This window comes from Rhincodon typus, chromosome 25 (assembly GCF_021869965.1).
Source record: "Rhincodon typus isolate 14 chromosome 25, sRhiTyp1.1, whole genome shotgun sequence".
In the NCBI taxonomy this organism is placed as follows: Eukaryota; Metazoa; Chordata; class Chondrichthyes; order Orectolobiformes; family Rhincodontidae; genus Rhincodon; species Rhincodon typus.
In genome coordinates this window covers 14,973,556-14,994,100 of record NC_063356.1, presented here as the reverse complement: position 1 = coordinate 14,994,100, position 20,545 = coordinate 14,973,556, and the positions used below count along the sequence as shown (strand labels likewise).

General features: G+C 40.5%; 1 protein-coding gene across 9 annotated transcripts in view; it reads right to left on the bottom strand.

Moving 5' to 3' along the window:
- Positions 1-662: 662 nt before the first annotated feature.
- The window catches only part of LOC109926784 (acidic mammalian chitinase-like), a 37,869-nt gene continuing 17,986 nt past the window's right edge, over positions 663-20,545 (bottom strand). For 6 of the 9 annotated variants that reach the window (XM_048612155.1, XM_048612157.1, XM_048612156.1 and 3 more), the window contains 8 exons: positions 16,796-16,852; positions 15,360-15,525; positions 11,873-11,997; positions 9,334-9,457; positions 9,047-9,229; positions 7,269-7,385; positions 4,507-4,666; positions 663-1,696 (listed from right to left, as the gene is read on the bottom strand). In XM_048612155.1, the coding sequence (XP_048468112.1) occupies positions 1,134-1,696; positions 4,507-4,666; positions 7,269-7,385; positions 9,047-9,229; positions 9,334-9,457; positions 11,873-11,997; positions 15,360-15,525; positions 16,796-16,852 (1,495 nt within the window). In that variant the 3' untranslated portion in view covers positions 663-1,133. The remainder of the gene's footprint in view (positions 1,697-4,506; positions 4,667-7,268; positions 7,386-9,046; positions 9,230-9,333; positions 9,458-11,872; positions 11,998-15,359; positions 15,526-16,795; positions 16,853-20,545) is intronic. The other 3 variants (XM_048612160.1, XM_048612158.1, XM_048612161.1) reach the window with 3 other exon arrangements.

The window sequence follows — 20,545 nt, the reverse complement described above, 5'->3', positions numbered from 1 at the left end:
TATTTGTGGTGTCACAAATGGTGCTGAACTCTTCACAGTCATCAGTGAACATCCACACTCTGATCTTGTGATGGATGGAAGATCAATGACAAATCAGCGAAGATGGTTTTATGATCCTGAAGATTCCTGCCGTGCTGTCCTATGGCTGAGATGATCGGCTCTAAACAACCACACTCATCTTCCTTTTTGTGCTTGGTATGAGGAGTTTTGCCATCTGATTCTCAACTGCTCCAATTTTGTCAGGACTCCTTTAAAGTCAAATTCATCGGATGTTGTCTTGATATCAACGACCACATTCAGCTCTTATCCATTTTGAAGTAAACCTGTAAGAGGTCAGGAACCAAGTGGTCCTGGCAGAACTCAAGCAGACCATTGTGAGGATGGAGAGAAAATGTGAATGAGTTGTTTAAGATAGGGGATTGTTAAATTTAGTTGGGACCAATTTTGGTCACCAGGGACATCATAATGAGCCATATTGCAGGTTAAAATGGAAACGGGTGACATTTGACATTCCAAATTCTTAAACCATATGATTCTGCAGCACAAATGAAAAGGCAGTGTCTATCGCCAATTGCAGTCACACATATGAGGAAGAACTACTTTGTGATTAAACCTCTGTGTCTGGCTCAGTGAATGCAACAGATGTTACAGTATGACAGAACTGAATTTTCAACTTGTGGCTTTATTAAACTTACAACACTGTGTTGCCGACTACCCGTTGACCATTGACCCAGAGGTCTACTCAGCCCTCCATGCATCACCTACTGCCTTATTTGTTGCCCCATACCCTGAGCAAAATGGGAAGTCATGCGCTGAGGGATGATGCAGCCACCAGGAGTGGGTGGTGGGATGGGGGTATGTGGGAGGGGTTATAACAGATGAGAGGGACACATCCAGAATGCGTTCTTCTGAAGAGGCTGGCAAGCGGGCAGAAACTTTGCAGGGGTGAGACATCAGCACCTTCTATTCTGCACGCACAGATGGCCATCTTGGTGTTGGCAACATACATTCCAAAATAACAAAGTAGTTAATCAGTTTTGTACTAAGCCCTCTGTATGATCAGTTTAACATTGTAATTCTTTAAACAAGTTTTATTGTCATTCAGTGTGGTCTTATTATACGCACAGCTGTGTCTAGCATTTACAAAAGTTATTATAAACACTTCCCTTGGGGCAACTTCCAATGTTGGTCTCCTTATTGGAACAGTGATAGAATTTGTTTGGCCTGCCTGGAATTGGGTAGGTACCGTCAAGATTGTTACTGCAAAAAGTCACATCAAAGTCAGCAAGCATATTTATATTTTCACAGTTTCTGCTAATTGCATTATAGAGTAGATCAGAGGGACATTGCTTTATTCGTGTTTCATCAGCAGAGCATTTATAATATTTGGGAGTTGGAATTGCATAGTTACCATCAGGCTTGCCTTTGCAAAAGTTGTGGGCTGCTAAATTGATTGTTGGAAATAATCTATTTGGCCAAACACATTTGTCTTTAATCGTGTTATAGGAAGTACCCTTGGGACAGTTCTCGATGTCGGTGTTTTTGTTAGTGCATCGATAAAAGCTGTCCAAAGCACATGGAATTGGATAGCTACCATTATTTTTGTCACTGCAGAATTCCAGATCGGGGCACACCGTAGAAGGCGGAGAAGTTGATGAATTTTCTGATGCAGGGGTTGGTAATGCAGTTGTTGTGGCTGAAAGAAAGAAAGCCAATATATTGAAGTTGACATGGAGGTAAATATATAAATAATGCTTTCTTAAAACATCCCAAGAGGAGAGGGTACTGAGCCATATTAAGACATATTAGACTGACAATTAAAAGCTTGGTCAAAGGGTTAACTTTTATGGAATGACTTAATGAAGGTAGTGAAGTGGAGAGCCTTTAATGTTCAGTGAAATGGCAAAATTATTTTATGTTTTCTTACATTTTCACGCACTTGCTTAAACTAGTGTGTCTCAGCACAACCTCTCAGAAGAGCATTTTTAGTACATTTTTGTGACGTTTATATATTTTCATAGCATGGCCTGTAACTAGAGTCACCAAATTTAAGGCAATTTTGTGTTGTGAGCCCACATTAGAACCTGGATAAGAGCTCCTCATGATCATGTAATTCAGGAGCTTTGTAAGGAACATGCAGGACAGATTTTCACCTGGTCAGTCTCGATGCCATTTAGATTTCTATTTTCTTGCTGGTATCTGATGTGTGTCAGAAGAGAATTTGTGCAGAGGGCTGTTCCCTCGTGCCTGCTGTCCTAATCCTTATTGTGCTGTAGTCATGTGTTTGGAAGTTGTGGAAGATGCTTGGTGAGATGCTGCATTGCACCTTGTAGATGGTGCATATTGCTGCCCCTGCATCATTGGTGGAAAGCTATTGCTTAAGGTGGGGAATGCGGGTGTTGTCATTGATGGACTACTTTATCCTGAGCGGTTTTACGCTGCTTAAGTGTTGCTGGAATAGCACTCATCCAGGCAAATGGAGAGAGTATTCTCACAGTCTGGCTTGTCTTATAGATATAAGGCAAGATTTGGGGAGTCAGGAAATGAGTTACTCACTGTACAATTCACAGTTTCTAACTGGATTATTGTAGCCACACCATATTTATATGAATGGTCTGGTTCAGTTTCTGATCGAGAGTAGCTTCCAGAATGTTTGGTGGGGGAGATTCAGCAATAGTAACATGAGGGGACATAGCTTTAAATTGAGGGGTGATAGATATAGGACAGATGTCAGAGGTAGGTTCTTTACTCAGAGAGTAGTAAGGGCGTGGAATGCCCTGCCTGCAAAAGTAGTAGACTCGCCAACTTTAAGGGCATTTAAATGGTCATTGGATAAACATGTGGATGATAATGGAATAGTTTAGGTTAGATGGGCTTCAGATTGGTTTCACAGGTCGGCGCAACATCGAGGGCCGAAGGGCCTGTACTGCGCTGTAATGTTCTATGTTCTATGTTCTATTAAATGTGATAGAGAGTTTGGAACACTTTCTCATGTTAGAGATCTTTAGGATGAAATGTGATTAATTAATGACCATGCAGTTAAGGCAGCCCTAGATAGCAGTGACCATCACATGGCTGAATATTACATTTTTGAAGGGAGAGAAGAGTGGGTCCAAGATTAGTATTTTAAATAAAGGCAATTCTGTGGGCATGAAAGCAGAGCTAGCTGGAGTAAACTGGCAAATTAGATTAAGGGATAATTTAAGAGTGATGTCGTGGTAGACATTTAAGGAATTATTCCAGAATAAACATATGTTTGAATAAAGAAAATTACCAAGTGGAGGACCTACCATCTGTGCTTCACTTAAACTGTATAGTATCAAACCCAAAAATTGCATAATTATGCCAAGATGGGTGGTGGATCAAAAGATTTGTCAGAACATGTAAAAAGAACTAAACATTTAATGTGGACAGCAAAAGGAAGAGTATGAAAGAAATCTAGCTAGAAATGTGAAAACAATGAAGTTTCTATTTTATTAAAGCAAAGTTAAAGTGAGTGTTGGTCCTATAGAAAATGAATCTGGGGAATTAATTATGGAAATAAAGAGACGGCAAATGAATTGGAGAGGTGGTTTGCATCAATCTTCATTATATAGAATAAAAGTAACAGCCCAGAAATAACTCTAAATCTGGAAATGTAAAGGAGAATGAGCTCAAGTAAAATACAATCATGAGAGAAGTGGTACTGCACAAATTGTTGGAACTGTGCACTGACATGCGAGTCCTGATGACCCTCATCCTAGGGCCTGAAAATCAGTTGGTAACAAAAGAGTTGATGTGTTAATTTTAATGTTTCCAAGTTCCCTGGATTTGTGGAACATTCCATTAGATTGGAAAATAGCAAATGTAACATGTTTATTCAAAAAGGGAGGGAGACAAAATGGGAAGTTAAAGGCCAAGGTGTAGAGCTGGATGAACACAGCAGGCCAAGCAGCATCAGAGGAGCAGGAAAGCTGATGTTTCGGAAAATGATATCCTACTATCTAAATCAAATTATCTCAAGTTAAAGGCCAGTTAGCTTAACATCTGCCGTGGGAAACATGGTTGAAGCTGTTATAAAGATAATGTGGTAGGGCACTTAGAAAAGATTAAGGAAATCAGCAGAGTCAACATTGTTTTGTGAAAGGAAAATCATGTTTAATCAATTCATGGGAATTTTTTGAGTAAGTAGTCCGTTATTGCGGATAAAGGAAGAAGATTTGTTGTGCTTGGATTTCCACAAGGCAGTTAATAAGGTATCATATCAGTGATGATGGCTCTCATGATGCGGAAACTTAAGGTTTATTTTGCCATATTTTAAATGACATGATTTTAGTCCATGAAAATATTTAATTTTATTGAATGAGCAGCATTTCAGAAATATGCCTGTGTCTGTCCCTGTAGTTGAGATCATGGAAATAATCACGGTAATGTACTATAGAATAACAAACAAGTGGCTCAGAATGAGTTGCATTCCAACATAAATATTTATCTGATTCTGAAAAGCAGCATTAAATAATAAATTACCCGACAAATCTTCTTTAGGTTTAGAATTTGAAGAAAGCAGAATCTTCAGTTTACTAATGAGGGGTGATTTTCCTTGCTTACAGAAAGTACCTTTGGAATCATCCATGTCGATTGTCCAAACCATTGCACCACCAAAGCTATTATTTTTTAACCATTCCACCTATACAAAAAGAATTTAAAGCATTCTATTTAATCAGAATGGACTCTTTTCTTGTGGACCACTGTTACTGTGTGATACCATTGTATACAGTTAAAGGGCTAGTCTTCCTTTCAACTGCAATGGGGTCAAAATTAGATGTTTTCATGATATCACGGCAATTAAGTGCACTACCTCTCATGGATCTCGTTGGTCAGAATGGTTCCAGCATTCAACCACATAACGGTTAGGTTATGCACAGTGGAGAACACTAAACAAGCACATGGGAAAATAATTTTTTTATTGTGTTTAGTGACCCTTTGCAGAAAGCATCAACATGTATGTGGATGTTTGAAGCATAAGAAAGGAGTACGCCATTAAATCATCCCAGCCTGTTCTGCCATTGTTAGATCATGGTTGTTTTAAATCTTAACTCTATCTACATGCCTTGGTTCTGTCATAAAAATATATCAGTCTCTGTTATGATGTTATGACAATTGAATGTCCTGCCATTACTTGCTCTCTAGGCTCATTCATGCTGAAATACCACTTGCTCAGATGTTGAATGCTATGGACAAGCCTTTAGGAAATTATGGGAAGCTGAGGGACTGAGGGCTTCCTAACGAACAGCAAATTGTTTGTTATCTTTATTATCCATAATACTACCTAATATCTATAATACCATCTAATGTTACTAAGCATTCAGAACAACATTATAGAAAATGCAAGTTATTAAACACAATTAAAAAGGAAATCTAGTGATCAATACCTTTGGAATCAATATAGTATGAAGTTAGAGTTATAGATTTGTTGATACATAGATGTTTACAGCACAGAGGAGGCCATTCAGCCCATCATGCACACATCAGTCAACAAAAATCTGACTACATCAATCCATTTTCCAGCTTTTGGTCCATAGTCCTGGAGGTTATGGCAACACAAATGAATATCTAATAACTGCTTCAATGTTACTAGAGTTCTTTTTGACTCAAGCACACTTTCAGGTAGAGAGTTCCAGATTTCCACCACTCTCTGAGTGTAAAAAAATTGCCAACTCTCCTATTAGCCTTCTACCTCTTACCTTAAATCTATGGCCCCTAGTCACTGATGCCTCTACCAATAAAAACGTGCTTTCCAACCTATCTGATCTAAGCCCTTCACAATCGTCTACACCTCTTAATCTTCACTGTTCCAAGGAAAACCATCCCAGGCTTTCTAATCTTTCCTTATAGCTCAGGGCGCATCCTGGTAAATCTCCTCTGTACCTTGTTTAGTCCTCCCAATAATGTGAGCTAAACTGCACAGAGCACTCTAGCTGTGGCCTAACCAACATTTATACAGTCCCAGCATATCCTTCTAACTCTTATGTTATATGCCTTGGCTAATAAAGCAAGTATCTCATATTCCTTCTTAATTACCTGCCCTGCTACCTTCAAGGATCTGTGGACGTGCACATAAAAGTCCACCTGATTTTTAGTACTTTCTGGGGTTCTACCATTCATAGTGTAATCCCCTGCCTTGTTAGTCCTCCCCAAGTGCATAACCTCTCACTTTTCAAGGTTGAATTCCACTTATCATTGCTCTGGTTGATTTTTTTTGTGTATTTCACAAATTCCTTGATCAGACTCCATGTGATTAAGTCAAAATCATTAATGTATACTGCAATCAGCAAGGGTCCCAGCATGGAGAGTCCTCTGGACCCCCACTGGAAACAAACCTGCAGTCACAGAAGCATCTCTCTATTATCACTCTCTGCTTCCTGCTTCTCAGCCAATTTTGAATCCAACTTGCCATTTTGCGTTGGATCTCATGAGCTTTTGCTTTCTACACCAGTCTGCCCTGAGGGAATGTATCAAAAGTTTTGCGAAAGTCGATGTAGATTACAGAAAATGCATTATCCTCTTCAATACACCTGTTTATCTCCTCAAGTTTTGTCAACATGGCAATCCTTTAAATCCATGCTGACTATCCCTGATTAATCCGTGTTTGTCCAAGTGTAAATATATTCTGTACGTCAGAATTTGTTCTGTTAAATTCCCACTACTAAGGCTGGGCTCACTGGCTTGTAATTTCCTGCTCTATTCTTTCCTTTCCTTAAACAAATTGACAATCTTCATAGTTCTCCAGTTCTCTGAAACCTCACCTGTGGCCAGGGTGACTCCCTCAACAGACAGGGATACTGAGCCTACGGATTTATCTACTTTTAAAGCTGCTAACATTGCTCGTTCCTCCTTTATGCTAATTTCTTCTAGTATTTCACAGTTCTCCACCATGATGTCTACATTTGTGTCATCCTTTTCTATTGTAAGATCAGTGCAAAGTATTCATTGAGGATTATGCCCCCTTAGTCTGTGCCCCCACACAGATTACCTCTATGGACACTACTCTTCCGCTCATTTTTCTCTTGCACTTTACATAGTTTTTCTTTAATCCTTCAGGTTTTCTCCTTTATTCTACTGCTTAATGCTTTCTCGTGAACTCTGCTTTCCTGATGGTTGTGCCAGCTGTTTAATTTAAACTATATCTAACCAAACAGTAAAACTGATTGTATGCACTGAACACAGGTGGATTTATTATGTACAATTAGTTAAATAAATGTAGCAGGAAATGACTATAAAACGCATACCTTTTTCTCATAACTCTTCAAGTTATCATAAGTAACCCACTCATCATCTTTGTATGCATATGGAACCTCCTGCTCCTCCATCCACTCCTTATTAGCGCCTTTCAGAAAGTCACATATCTGTTAACAAAAATGTGTACAGTTTACTAATGAGGCACAAGTACTTTATGGGGCTAATGCTCTTGTGTGCTATCCTGAAGTTGCAAAACACAGATTGTATTCTGTTGAAAATGGAAAATTGACAGGTGATCTAATCAAAGTGTTCAAAATATTACAAAGATTTGTTGAAGTAGATAATCTCTGGATTTGAATCCCCAAGTCTCTTTGTCTTTCACTGTTTCCAAATTTTCACTTTTTTAACATCATCCTCTTCTATCATTTTGAGGTCCATAGCTCACGTTTGCGTATGGTAAAATCCATTTTCTATGGTCCTGCTTCTTTCTGTATCAAAATTTTCTTCTGACTATGCTGGTTACATTCTTCGCATCATTAGCAAATTTGAAAAAGTGGTTTCTAACCCCTTGTCTAAATCATTAATAAATATAACGGATAACTAACACCCCAAAACAGATCCTTGTGCAACACCACCAGACACATTCTATCATTTAGAATACAAACAGTCAAATTTAGTAACTGATTACAAATTTAGTGCAATTAATCAGTTTCATGAGGATGCTTCCATTTATTGCAGATGATGGGTTAGACTTACTTCCTGATAATGTTCCATTGTTTCCATTTGGAAGTAAACGGAGCATACTAAACTGACGCGTGCTCCTGCTCTGGCATGGGGCAAATTCAAAGAATGCAAAGGGCAGACAGAAGGAAAAAAAACAGAGGATGAAAGGGCAAATCCTTTGCTTATGTACACAAGGGATTTCATTTAAACAACTTGCTTATGAATGAAAGTCATTGTGTGACTAGTGAATAGATTGATATGAAAATGAGGTAGAAATATGATTTTATCTACAGATTGTTTAACTATTTTAATCCAGGCACTTCCTCTGTCATATAGTATATATTCTTACTCTAATTGAAGAAAATATTGAATGCAATTATGATAAATTAATAACAGTTCTGTTAAGGCTTTATTATTTGGTAGTTAAATAATTGTTTTGTGGTATGGAGCTTGCAAGAGATTTTCAATTGAAGCTTTAAATTCCAGTACACAAACACAGAAGTTGCTGGAAAAGTTCATCAGGTCTGGCAGCGTCTGTGAAGAGAAATCAGAGTTAACGTTTCGAGTGTGGCCACCCTTCTTCAGAACTACTCCTGTTCTGAGTAAGGGTCACTGGACCCGAAATGCTAACTCTGACTTTTCCTCACAGCTGTTGCCAGACCTGCTAAGCTTTTCCAGTAACTTATGTTTTTGTTCCTGATTTACAGCATTCACAGTTCTTTCGGTTTTTAAATTCTAGTATTTATTGTTGTTCCCTTTGAAGTTTGATATTCTTGCAATTCTGTCCTGATTAGTGCAAAATGAAACAAAGCAACAGCATGTCTCTTTTTACATTAATGTTAATAGTTAGTGATGATCATGATTAGGTTATCCCTGTGGAAGTTGACATGATTGTGGTAACTAAAGAGGCCAATTTTTTATCTGTGGGTTGTTGCAAAGTCAGGACACTGTAACACATGCTTTGGTATAAGCAGACTTCTTTGTAATTAGAGTTGCAGTAACTTTAATTTTTATGATGAATTTGATGGGCACAAAAGTTTCTTTTTGTAAATATCATAATGCAAGATGTTGACATAATTTGTTTTGTATAAATGTTAAACTGTACCTCGTAGTATGCCCAAATGCCAGCTGCTTTAGTACAATTCCCAGGTGGTGCAGGACCACATGCTGCAGCACCAGGTTTGCTATCAGCTGAGCAGAGCGTAAAAGTACGGCCATAAGTTGGAAATCCAACCAACAGTTTTTCTGCAGGGGCACCATTCTGTTTCCAGTAGTTGGTAGCAAACTCCTGGAAGGAAGAAATATTATTTGAACTAATCTCTTAAATTTATATTAATAATTCAGCAGAAAAACAAAAAATGGAGAAAAGATTTTCTTAATTTTTATGCATACAACGTTAAAGTATTTATTGTCATTATAATCAGTAGAACTTCTGTACAGGGGGCTATTCGGTCCAGTTTTAAGATCCCATGGTCCGTGGAATTCATAAGTCATCACACCGATAAAATCCAAGGCCCTGTATAAAACAAAAATGAGATGTTGGGGCTGGTACTCAAGGACACATGTGCTACATACATTGACTCAACCACTGGTGAAGAATAGCATTGATTATCTTCCTGATCTCTCAACCTCTGTAATTTATTTATCATCCTTCATAGCTTACATATTATTGAATGAGGATTTTAAGGAAGAGGGAAAGGCCAGTAACCCATCAACAATTTCTGAAGAAGAGTCAAATTGGACTCAGTGTTAACTTTGTTTTTCTCTCCATGGATGCTGGCACACCTTCTAATTTTCCCCAGCACTATGGGCTGAATCTTCTGTTTGTTTTTTGACTAAGTCTGGGTTAGATTTGGTTTTTGGGAGGGCCTGTCACTATGAGGCTTAGTGAGTTTTTTTGCCTTGTCTTTTCAACGTCTCATTAATTTCCCAGAATGCCCCTATGGGGTCTCTGTCAAATGATGTCTGCCCCATCTTACTACACAGCGTTGCTGTAAGAACTTGCTGCGTAGCCAAAATCCACTAAAAGATCAGGAAACTTGGGCCTGGGCCCATGGTGCACATGGACAAGCACTATCAGTACGAGCTGCCTTGCACAATCTCTAATATTTTTCCCAGACATGGCTGATGGGGAAATCAACTACCCGCTTTGTGGGTAGGGTCTTTGAGGTTCCGTTGGTTGGGGTGGTGTCAATGCAGGACTTCCTTGTTCTCCACCCTCAAGATCAGCAGTCAATGCCACAACAGCAGACCATGCCAGCACAGTCCTAGATTGGCACCTGGGTCAGTGCAATATCAGCTGCCTGAAGAAATGCGCAGCAATGTAGGGAGGAGGTCAATATCCTTCTCCAATAGGGCGAGATAAGTGCCACCATCTTCTCACAGATACCTCAAACTCACTCCATGTCTGCTATTGAACTGACCTTCCACCAAGGCTCGTGCTGTATCACTCTCAGAATTGCTTGCAACATCCTCCCTTACCCACTGTCATCTACCCCAAAATCCAAAACCACGAACCCTACATATCCTCTACACTTCCTACTCACTCACTTGGGACGCTTTCCCACCTGCACCAATAGGAACAGCTGTGCTGCCCACTTTCATATTCTATAATACCTCTCTCTCTCGCCAACAAGACAACCCAAAGTGGAGCAGAAAGAGTGAAGACAAGGTGGTGGGCTGCCTGACATTCAGCTCCTCACTCGTTATAAGAAGAGGATACTGACTCTGAATGCCCAAGAAAGCCCTGAACTGGTATCAGAGGGTGATCTTGACTTACAGTGCCAGGCTTTGCTGAGTGAGGGCTATCCCCTTTGGCTTGAATGAGGCCTGCTGACAAATAAGGCCAATTTACTGGATTTGTACCTGCGCCAAACAGGTGACAGTAATATCAGCCTGATATCTCTGGCTGAGGGGGCAAAGTGCTGTGAGTATCCAGTAGACGTAGAGTAAGTGAACCCACTCGAGCAAGCAAAGGGTCCAAAGATACAGTCTGATCCAATCCATGAGCTGGGTATGTGTCCCTGAGTGCACAATATCCTTGCTGCAGCATCACATAGTTGCCAGTGCAGCTTTGAAGTGTAGAAGTGTCTTGTAAGTGGATCATGGATGTGCCAAGAGGGTGCTTAAAGCCTGGCACATGTTGGATGCTAATGTCTGTGAACACGGGGTAAATGTGGCCAGTGCCCTTGGAGCATCCCCTGAAGTGTTGGTGCCCAGGGTCCAACTTGAAGGTCCCTTGGAGCAAGCAGAGAGCAGAATCTGCCAGGTACTCACTATGGTTTCCTGCTGAGTTTTCCGAATGTCAGGCTCGTTTGGTAAGATGGGAGGTTGAATATTAATGAGGCAAGCTGGGCTGTTAACAAGGTGTTAAACAAGCAATACTGACTGTCAGTTGGCAAATTGCCACTGCCTGGCAAGAATCTCTCAACACTGCTTGTGAAAAGCATTGAAGATGATGTGCATTGCTCCGAACATCAAAATGGACCCTTGATACACTTGCCTGATTCTGCCACGTTGCTTTCCACAGCCCACAGCCTCAGCCTCCTGTGGGATTCCACCACATGTTTATGTTACAGTATACTCATCAAGTTTAGCTGTTTGTTCGAAATCGAACCTATACTCCTGATTTCTGATTATTTATTTCAATGTCGTCTTTCGTTAAAACTGAATCCAGTTGTTCCTTCAAACGATTTATTCTGCTGTTAGTGCCTAGTGCCAGATTATTTAATCTGCAACATCTAACTCTTTGGTTCAGAAGCTTTGTCATGTATCTGGCTTTTGAAAGATTGCATTCAGTACAGCAGGAATATTGCACTTATTCAATGTCTTGGTTGTTATTGTCAGGAATATAGTTACTATATTTAGAGTACAGTGAAATGCAAACTGCATCAGTTACAAAATGTACATCACATAAGTAGCTTGTACATACTCTGAAATCTTTTCTATTTCATAGCCTGCTTGAATGTTTCTTATGCCGGATGCCACTGCAGCTGAAAGCAGCAATCTCGGTTTGTTACTTTCACTGGATTCCTTCTTGAACTCTTCGACAGTTTCCTGTATGTTAACGTACAATAAATTCAACAAGAAGATTATAACAATGGAACATTGGATATTACATTTTGCAAATGTATTACATTTTCAACAGTTTTTGGAATTTTGTTTTCCCTTTTTTCACTGGGATACAGCATCCTGGGGTAGGAGAAGACAGGGCAGCTGATCTTTCAGGCAACTTTCAAACAGATGTTTATGCTTGGATGCAGGATGAGGACAAGTGTTTTGAACGTTGATCCCTTGATGGGGAGAAGTGCCTCGTCTCAGGAGAGCATTCTTTCGTATTTTCATGACTGAGGTTTGAAATTACACCATCCTCCAACTGTCTGAGCTCCAGGGAACACAAGAAAAGTTTCTGTTATCTGATTTTATATTCTAATCTGTTATGTCCTGGTATGATTCTGGTCAAGTTACATTGTGTTCCAACCATCTATGTGACCTAGACATTGTATAAGGGAAGTATCACTTGTATTTGAAACCCTTGATATAAACATTGACATTTCATTAGGCTTTTTGATTTTGTTCCCACTTGTTCACTGGCTTTTGGTGATTGGTGAAATAACACAGTGGAAGCCAAGAGGGCAAGAGAATAAATGGACCAAGATGAAATGAGGTAAGAGGGGCAGGAAGGAGAGGAAAGGGTAAACATATAGAAGGCAATGGGTAGAGGGACGGAGTAAAGGAGTCCTGGAGGAAGGGAGTGTGGTAGTTTGAAGTGGGATGGGTTGGGTTCCAAGCATTCCTTTATTGGGGGGAGGGGCATGGCTGCACTGGGAATTACGCTGTTTCCTGGTTGGGTATTGGGAAAGTTCTAGCAATTGCTTTGCAGGAGAAGGTAGGTTAAACTATTTAAATGGAAGCCAGAGAATTAACTACGATTTAAAATTCCCAGTCACTATAAAATCACTGGGGAGAACATAGGTATGGTATGCAATTGCAGGATAATATGCAATTGACGAATCAATATGGGCTTTTATAGAAAATCAAACCTTGGCTCAATGGTTAGCTGCCTCACAGCACCAGGGACCCGGTTTGATTCCAGCTTCGGGTGACTGTCTGTGTGGAGTTTACATGGTCTCCCTGTGTCTGTGTGGGAGCCTGCTGGGTGTGCTCTGGTTTCCTCCCACAGTCCAAAGATGTGTGGGTTAGGTGGATTGACCAAATATAAATTGCGCATATGTCCAGGGGTGTGTAAGTTAGATGGATTAGCCATGGGAAATGTAGGGTTGCTGGGAAAGGGTAAGGGGATGGGTCTGGGTGGGATGATTTTCGGAGGGTCAGTGTGGACTTGTTAGGTGGAGTGGCCTGTTTCCACACTGTAGGGATTCTGTGATTCTATGGCATAGTTTAGGATAGAAACAGAATGTCCAGGTGTCAATTGAAGTTGGATGCTAGCACAATATCTGAAATGAAAGTATGCCTTAACATAAAACTCATTTACAAATTTTGGATAATACACTTTAAAGGGTTTGTTTTCTGTCAACACAATAGGCAAGATAACGCTATTTTTAAATAAAATTACATCACCCTTACCTATCATAGAGTCTTAGAGCTATACTGCACGGAAATAGACCCTTCAGTTCAATTATCCATGCTGACCAGATATCCTAAAGTGATCTAGTCCCATTTGCCAGCATTTGGCCCATACCCCTCTAAACCCTTCCATTCATGTACCCATCCAGATGTCCTTTAAATGTTGTAATTGTACCTGCCTCCATCACTTCCTCTGGCAGCTTGTTCCATACATGCGCCATCCTGTATCATATTTGCATAAAACAGATTGGCCTGGATTTATGTCTGGGGAGCAAAGTTTATTCTGTGGCAGGGACATAAATGTTACCACTTTGGAGAACTCGAATGGATTTCGCCGGCATTTTTCAGAATTTAGTTGAATTAAATTCTTTTTTTGTGGGGATTTAAATTCTTTTTTGTGGGGTTCTGGTCCATTGACAGGTTTCAAGTGGGATGCTCGCCTTATGGAGCTAAAGCCTGAAGCAGGTCGGTGCAGTGGCAGAGTCTGACAGATCTGGTCAGGGGAGTTTTATGATCATGGGTGGGTGTGTGATGGGGAACATGTGGAATCAAAGAAATCCTGGGCAGTGGCTGTTTAATTGAGTAGAATGTCACGTCTGGAGAAAGCTTCTCTGCTCCGCCTCCAAGCAGATAATATTATGGAATATACCTTGTTGATTCTGCACCTTTTGCTTTATTAAAGCTGCTGAATTCCCCATGGTCTAGGAGACTCAGTTACTTAGAAAAAAAAACTATTGAAATAAAGGCAAGTAGCCCCGCATTTAAATAGTAAAGCTGTATCCTTGTATCATTTCTAATAAAAGCAGACATGAGGTGCTTCAATTGCCTTGATAGAATTCCTTCATCTTAACTTCTGACGTGGCTGTAAAACAACCATTTTTGTGAGATATAATTTGATTTTTTGTTGCCAAATCAAGATGGAGGCTGAGTAGCAATGTTGTGTTTGAGCACCTAGCCTGGAGCTCATCTGCTTCCATCTGCTTTCTTTGTTATTTTCATCTTTTTATCTTTGATCGCTTTCTTTTTTTCTTTCTTTTCCCTCTTTAAAAGCCTTTGGCAGAGTGAGGCCAGGCCCAGCCTCCTGAACGTGTGCAGCAATGGCGACAAGAGTCGTCTCCTCGGGGAGAGGTCTTATGTAGCTCACGATAGGAGCGAGTGCAGGCCCAGCGATGAGAGATGCTGCCAGAGTGTGGTGACTTCAACGTTTGTGGCCCTACCAGCGCAGGGCTTGAGGCGGTGGCGCCACTTTTCAAGATGGCCGCGACAGCAGAGTAGCCTCTGTGGTTGGCGGTGTAGGTGGCATCAGTGGTAGATGTCAGAATCGGGATATTGGGCTTCCGGTGCAGAGATACAGAAGACCCAAATCAGTACTTCTGGCGGATCGACGGGAGCGGTGGTAGACCCGGTGTGGTACTCCTGGAATGCACTAGTGGTGATGGTAGTCCAGCAGGGCTCCTGGAATGGACTGCGAAGCAACAGGGACCTGGAACCCGTTTTGGAGAAGCCCCATGTCGGGTAGAGCACAAGAAGGGAGAAAGAACTCTGTTTCTAGTTATATTCTAGTTATATCTTCTGTAACTCAATGGCGTCAGAGCCTGGTTACATATTAGACTTTTCACTATTTGTTAAATACAGGTAACAATAAATCATTCAATTCAATTCAAATGTAAGTGTGAAATGTGGACACTTCTTAATGGTAATTTTTCTCATTCAGAAGTTGACAGATCTTTTTGTTACGCAATTGGACGTATGATCTGTATTTAATTTTGAAAACATTATTGTGCAGATTGAGTCCCCGGTAACTTGTGGATCTAAGGTATAATGTAACTCACCTGAACCAACAAAGTGAAGTGCTGTTTGTCCTGGTATGGGCTTCTGTTAAATGCTGGATACTCCCAATGTAGATCTAAACCATCAAAATCTTTTTGCCGTAGGAAATCTATAACGGATTTAATGAATATTAAACGAGTTTCTTTGCTGGAAGCCATAGCAGTGAACCTGAAAGATATAAGGGCATAAGAAATAAAATTAAGGGTAGGCCACATTCCAATGGACCTGCACTGCACTTTAATAAGATCATGCTGAGCCTCTCCATCTATTTATTTGCCTGCCATATCACTCAATATCCCTTAATTCCCTTTGTAACAAAAATCCGATCAAGCTCACAAATAAGCTTACGCATTGGAATGTCCACAGCTCTCTGGAGTAGACAATTCAAAAGATCCACAAAATGCAGTGAAGAAATTTCTCTTCATCCCTTTTTCTAAGTAGTTGGCTCTTTATTCTGAGATAACGGACTTAGGTTGGAACCGTTGAAATGATCCAGTGCTGAAGGGGGCCATTCAGTCCATCTTGTCCATGCCAACCCAGATACCCAGATGCCATTTCTAATCTCATCTTTCTGTGCACGAACCATAGCCCTACAGCTTACAGCACATAAGGTGCAGATTCAGGTCCTTTTTAAAAGAGTTTAGAGTCTCTGCCTCCACCACCAACTCGGGTAGTGAAATCCAGAAACCCACTACCCTCTGTGTTAAAAGATTTTCCTCAAATCTCCTCTAATCCTTCTGCCACTTAGCTTGAATCTATGACCTCTGAATTTTGAACTCCCTACCGAAAGAAACAGGTTCCTCCTGTTTATTCTACCTCTACCCCTCACAATTTTGTATACCTCAATCATGTCTTCCCTTGGCCTTCTCTGTTTGAAGGAATACAACCCCAACCTCTCCAATCTCTCCTCGTAGCCACAATTCTCCAGCACTGGCAATGTTTTAGTAAATCTTCTCTGCTCTCTCTCCAGAGCAATTACCTCCTTCCTATAATGTGGTGACTGGAACTACACATGATACACCAGTTGTGGCTTCACCAGTGTCTTAGTCTCTATAGCCAGGGGAAATATCTTCTCAGTATCTAACTTGTCAGGCTTTCTTAAAAGTTTTATGCTCTTCAAAATAATCATCTCTCATTCTTCTAAACTCCAGAGAACTCTAAAGTAATGTATTAAGATAAACACTTGTGAACTGTATTGGTAAAACATTCTGATTCATTGGCTTGAGAATGATTTTTTTCTTAAGCAAATTGACAGCAATGCAGTCAACAGATCAAAGAAAAGCATTGAAATATTTTAGAAATCAATTGTAGACATAGACTCTTAACCAGTTCTTCTGGTATGAAGTTTCACATATTTCTGTATTTCGTGTTTCATTAACACACTAAAAATAACACAGTTTGTACAGTGGTAGAAAATCACTAATGAAAAGAAAATTACTTTTCAGTTCCAAAATTCCAGCCACCGATAGATAAGAGTGTTTTCAAGTTTGGGTTCCTGTGAAAATCAGAAGTGATGATAATTATTTATAAAAGAATATAAAGCCCATTAAGTAATTTCAAATTCTTTCCAAAAATAGAGCAATAAAGTCATAGAGTCATATAGCAAGGAAACAGACCATTGGTCCGCGCTGACTATAATCCCCAACTAAACTTGTCACACCTGCCTGCACTTGGCCCATATCCCTCCCAACGTTTCTCACTCCTGTACTTATTTAAATGTCAATTTTTAGTATAAAAGAACTAAAAATGAATCAAAATAAAAATCTTATCTACTGAAATGTAATAACTGTAAGAAATCTGGAAGTAAATCTAGAAATAAACCGGAATCTCAGTCCAGTTGCAATATCCATGCTACCCTCAGTTCACCATTACCTTATTTTATTTAATTTCATGCTAAGTGATTGCATGCCATATTTGATTGATTATTTCAACTGACAGAATGGAAGGCAATTGCGGTGTAATGATATTGTCACTACACTGGTCTGAATCTCCTGAATACTCATACTCTGAGGACTGAGATTCTTGTGTTCAAATACCACCATGGCAACTGGTAGAATTTAAGTTCAACTAACTAAGCAAAATCTGGAATTAGAAAGGTTCTTCCAATAATGATGGCTATTAAACTACCATCATTGTTAAAAACCCATCAGTTTCACAAAAGTCTTTAGGAAAGAAAATCAGCCATGCTTTCCTGGTCTGGCCTATATGTGACTCCAGCGTCCCACAGTAATGTGTTTGATTCTTAATCACTCACAAAACTAGTGCAGTAGGCCGTTTCATTCAAGGACATTTTGGGATGGGTAAGAAATGTCCAGTGACAGAAGCATTCCATTAAAGAAAAATTAAAAATAGCCTTGTTGAATTTATAAAAGTAAAATTCACTGAATGCTTGATGTCTGAAATAAAAAAAGTGTTGGAAACACCCTGTCAATAAGGTATCATATATTGCCCGTTCTTAATTGCTGTAATGGTCACCATTACTGAGATTATTCCAGGTTTACTGTTAATTGAATTTAAATTTCACCCGGCTACAATGGTGAGATTTGAACACACATCTTCAGGACAATAGCCTCTGGATTACCTGTCCAGTGGCATCACTACTCTGTCACCACCGCGCCATGCTTTTAAGTGTCCTGTTCCAATTGTATTTGCTTCACCAATATGACAATGGCCTAGTGGTATTATCGCTGGACTGTTAATCCAGAGACCCAGATATACATTCTGGGGACCTGGGTTCAAATCCCGCCAGAGCAGAGGATGGAATTTGAATTCAATAAATATCTGGAATTAAGAGTCTAATGATGACCATCAGTCCATTGCCGATTAGAACATAGAACATAGAACAGTACAGGCCCTTCGGCCCACGATGTTGTGCCAAACTTTTACCCTAATCCTAAGGTCTATCTAACCTCCACCCCTACCTTAACTATCATCCATATGCCTATCTAACAGCCGCTTAAATGCCCCTAACGAGGCCAACTCCACTACCTCTCCGGCAATGCATTCCACGCCCCGACCACTCTCTGAGTAAAGAACCTACCTCTGACGTCTCCCCTGTATCTACCTCCACTCACTTTAAAACTATGCCCCCTTGTACTAGCTACCTCCACCCTAGGAAAAAGTCTCTGGCTGTCCACTCTATCGATACCTCTGATCATTTTGTACACCTCTATCAAGTCACCTCTCATCCTTCGTCGTCCTAAAGAGAAAAGCCCTAGCTCTCTCAACCTTGTTGGGAAAAACCCATCTGGTTCACTAATGTACTTTAGGGAAGGAAATCTGCCATCCTTACCATGGTCTGGCCTACATGTGACTCCAGACCCACAGCAATGTGGTTGAGTCTGAACTGCCCTCTGGGCAATTAGGGATGGACAATAAATGCTGCCTAGCCAGTGACATCCTCGTCCCATTAATGAATAAAGAATAAAGGGAATATGACCTGGAGGAATTAGTGCACACAATATAATGGTGATCATTACAGGAGGTCCTTTTTAATGTGAATTCTTGGACAATGAATTACTTGCTAAGACGTTTCAGCTCACACCCACCATCCCTGCTTGCCTTCATATGACTATTTAATTTGCTCACTTTACCCTCAGGGCCCATGAGATTGGGAATTCAAATGCCGTTATTGGTCTTATCATGTAGAGGCCTGAATAACCATAACGTATATGCCCCTCCCCCGCCACCCAAATCCAGAGATCACAGTCTTTTCCCATTGGCTGACATCCGACTCTGTGATCTCTAGTTGCCCCATATCACTGTCACAATTCCCTCAAAGACTCCGTACAATGAAGTCCACCCACAAGCCTGAGTTGTTTGCTTACCCAGAGCTCCATGGCCTACCTGCTGACCATAACTGACCAAACCCTCAGGGCTGATGATGGCCTAGCACCCAGGTGATGTGGAAGGACAGCACTGACTACCCACGGCACAGGATTCGTGTATCCCAATTGACTTAGAGTCATAGAGTTGTACAGCACGAAAACAGACCCTTTGGTGCAATTCGTTCCTGCCAACCAGATATCCTAGATTAATCTGGTCCTTTTTGCCAGTATTTGGCCCAATTTCCCTCTAAACCCTTACTATTCATATACCCATCCAGTCGCCTTTTAAATATTGTTTTTATATCAGCCTCCACCACTTCCTCCATTTTTGGTGTCATCTTCAAACTTACTAACCATACCTCCCATGTTCACATCCAAATCACATATATAAATGACAAAAAGCAGTGGATCCAGCATTGATCCTTGTGGCACATCGCTGGTTACAGGTCTCCATTCTGAAAAACAACTCTCCACCACCACCCCTTGCCTTCTCTCTTGGTGCCAGTTCTGCATCCAAATAGGTAGTTCTCTCTGTATTCCATGTGATCTAACCTTGTAAACCAGTCTACCATGAGGACCCTTGTTGAAAGCCTTACTGAAGTCCATATAGATCATGTTCACTGCTCCGCCCTCATCAATCCTCTTTGTTACTTCTTCAAAAAACTCAAGTTAGTGAGACACGATTTCCCATGGTCAAAGACATATTGACTATCCCCAATCTGTCCTTGCCTTTCCAAATACATGTAAATCCTGTCCCTCAGGACTCCCTCCAACAACTTATCCACCACTGAAGTCAGGTTCACAGGTCTATAGTCCCCTGGCTTTTCCTTACCACCTTTCTTAAATAGCAGCACCACTTTGGTCAACCTCCAGTCTTCCGGCACCCCACTGTGGCTATCGATAATACAAATATCTCAGCAATGGGCCCAGCAATCACTTTCGTAGCTTCCCACAGAGTTCTACGGTACACCTGATCTGGTCCCAGGGATTTATCCACCTTTATGTGTTTTAAGACGTTCAACACCACCACCTCAGTAATATGGACATTTTTCAAGATTTTGCTATTTATTTCCCCACTTTCATTATCTTCCATTTCCTTCTCCACAATAAACACTGATGCAAAATACTCATTTAGTACCTACCTCATCTCCTGTGGTTCCACACATAGGCGGACTTGCTGATCTTTAAGGGGCCCTATTTACTCCCTAGTTACCCTTTTGTCCTTAATAAATTTCTGGAATCCCTTTGGATTCTCTTTAATCCTATTTTCCAAAGCTATCTCATGTCCCGTTTTTGCCCTCCTGATTTCCCTCTTAAGTATACTCCTACTGCCTTTATACTTTTGTAGGGATTCACTTGAT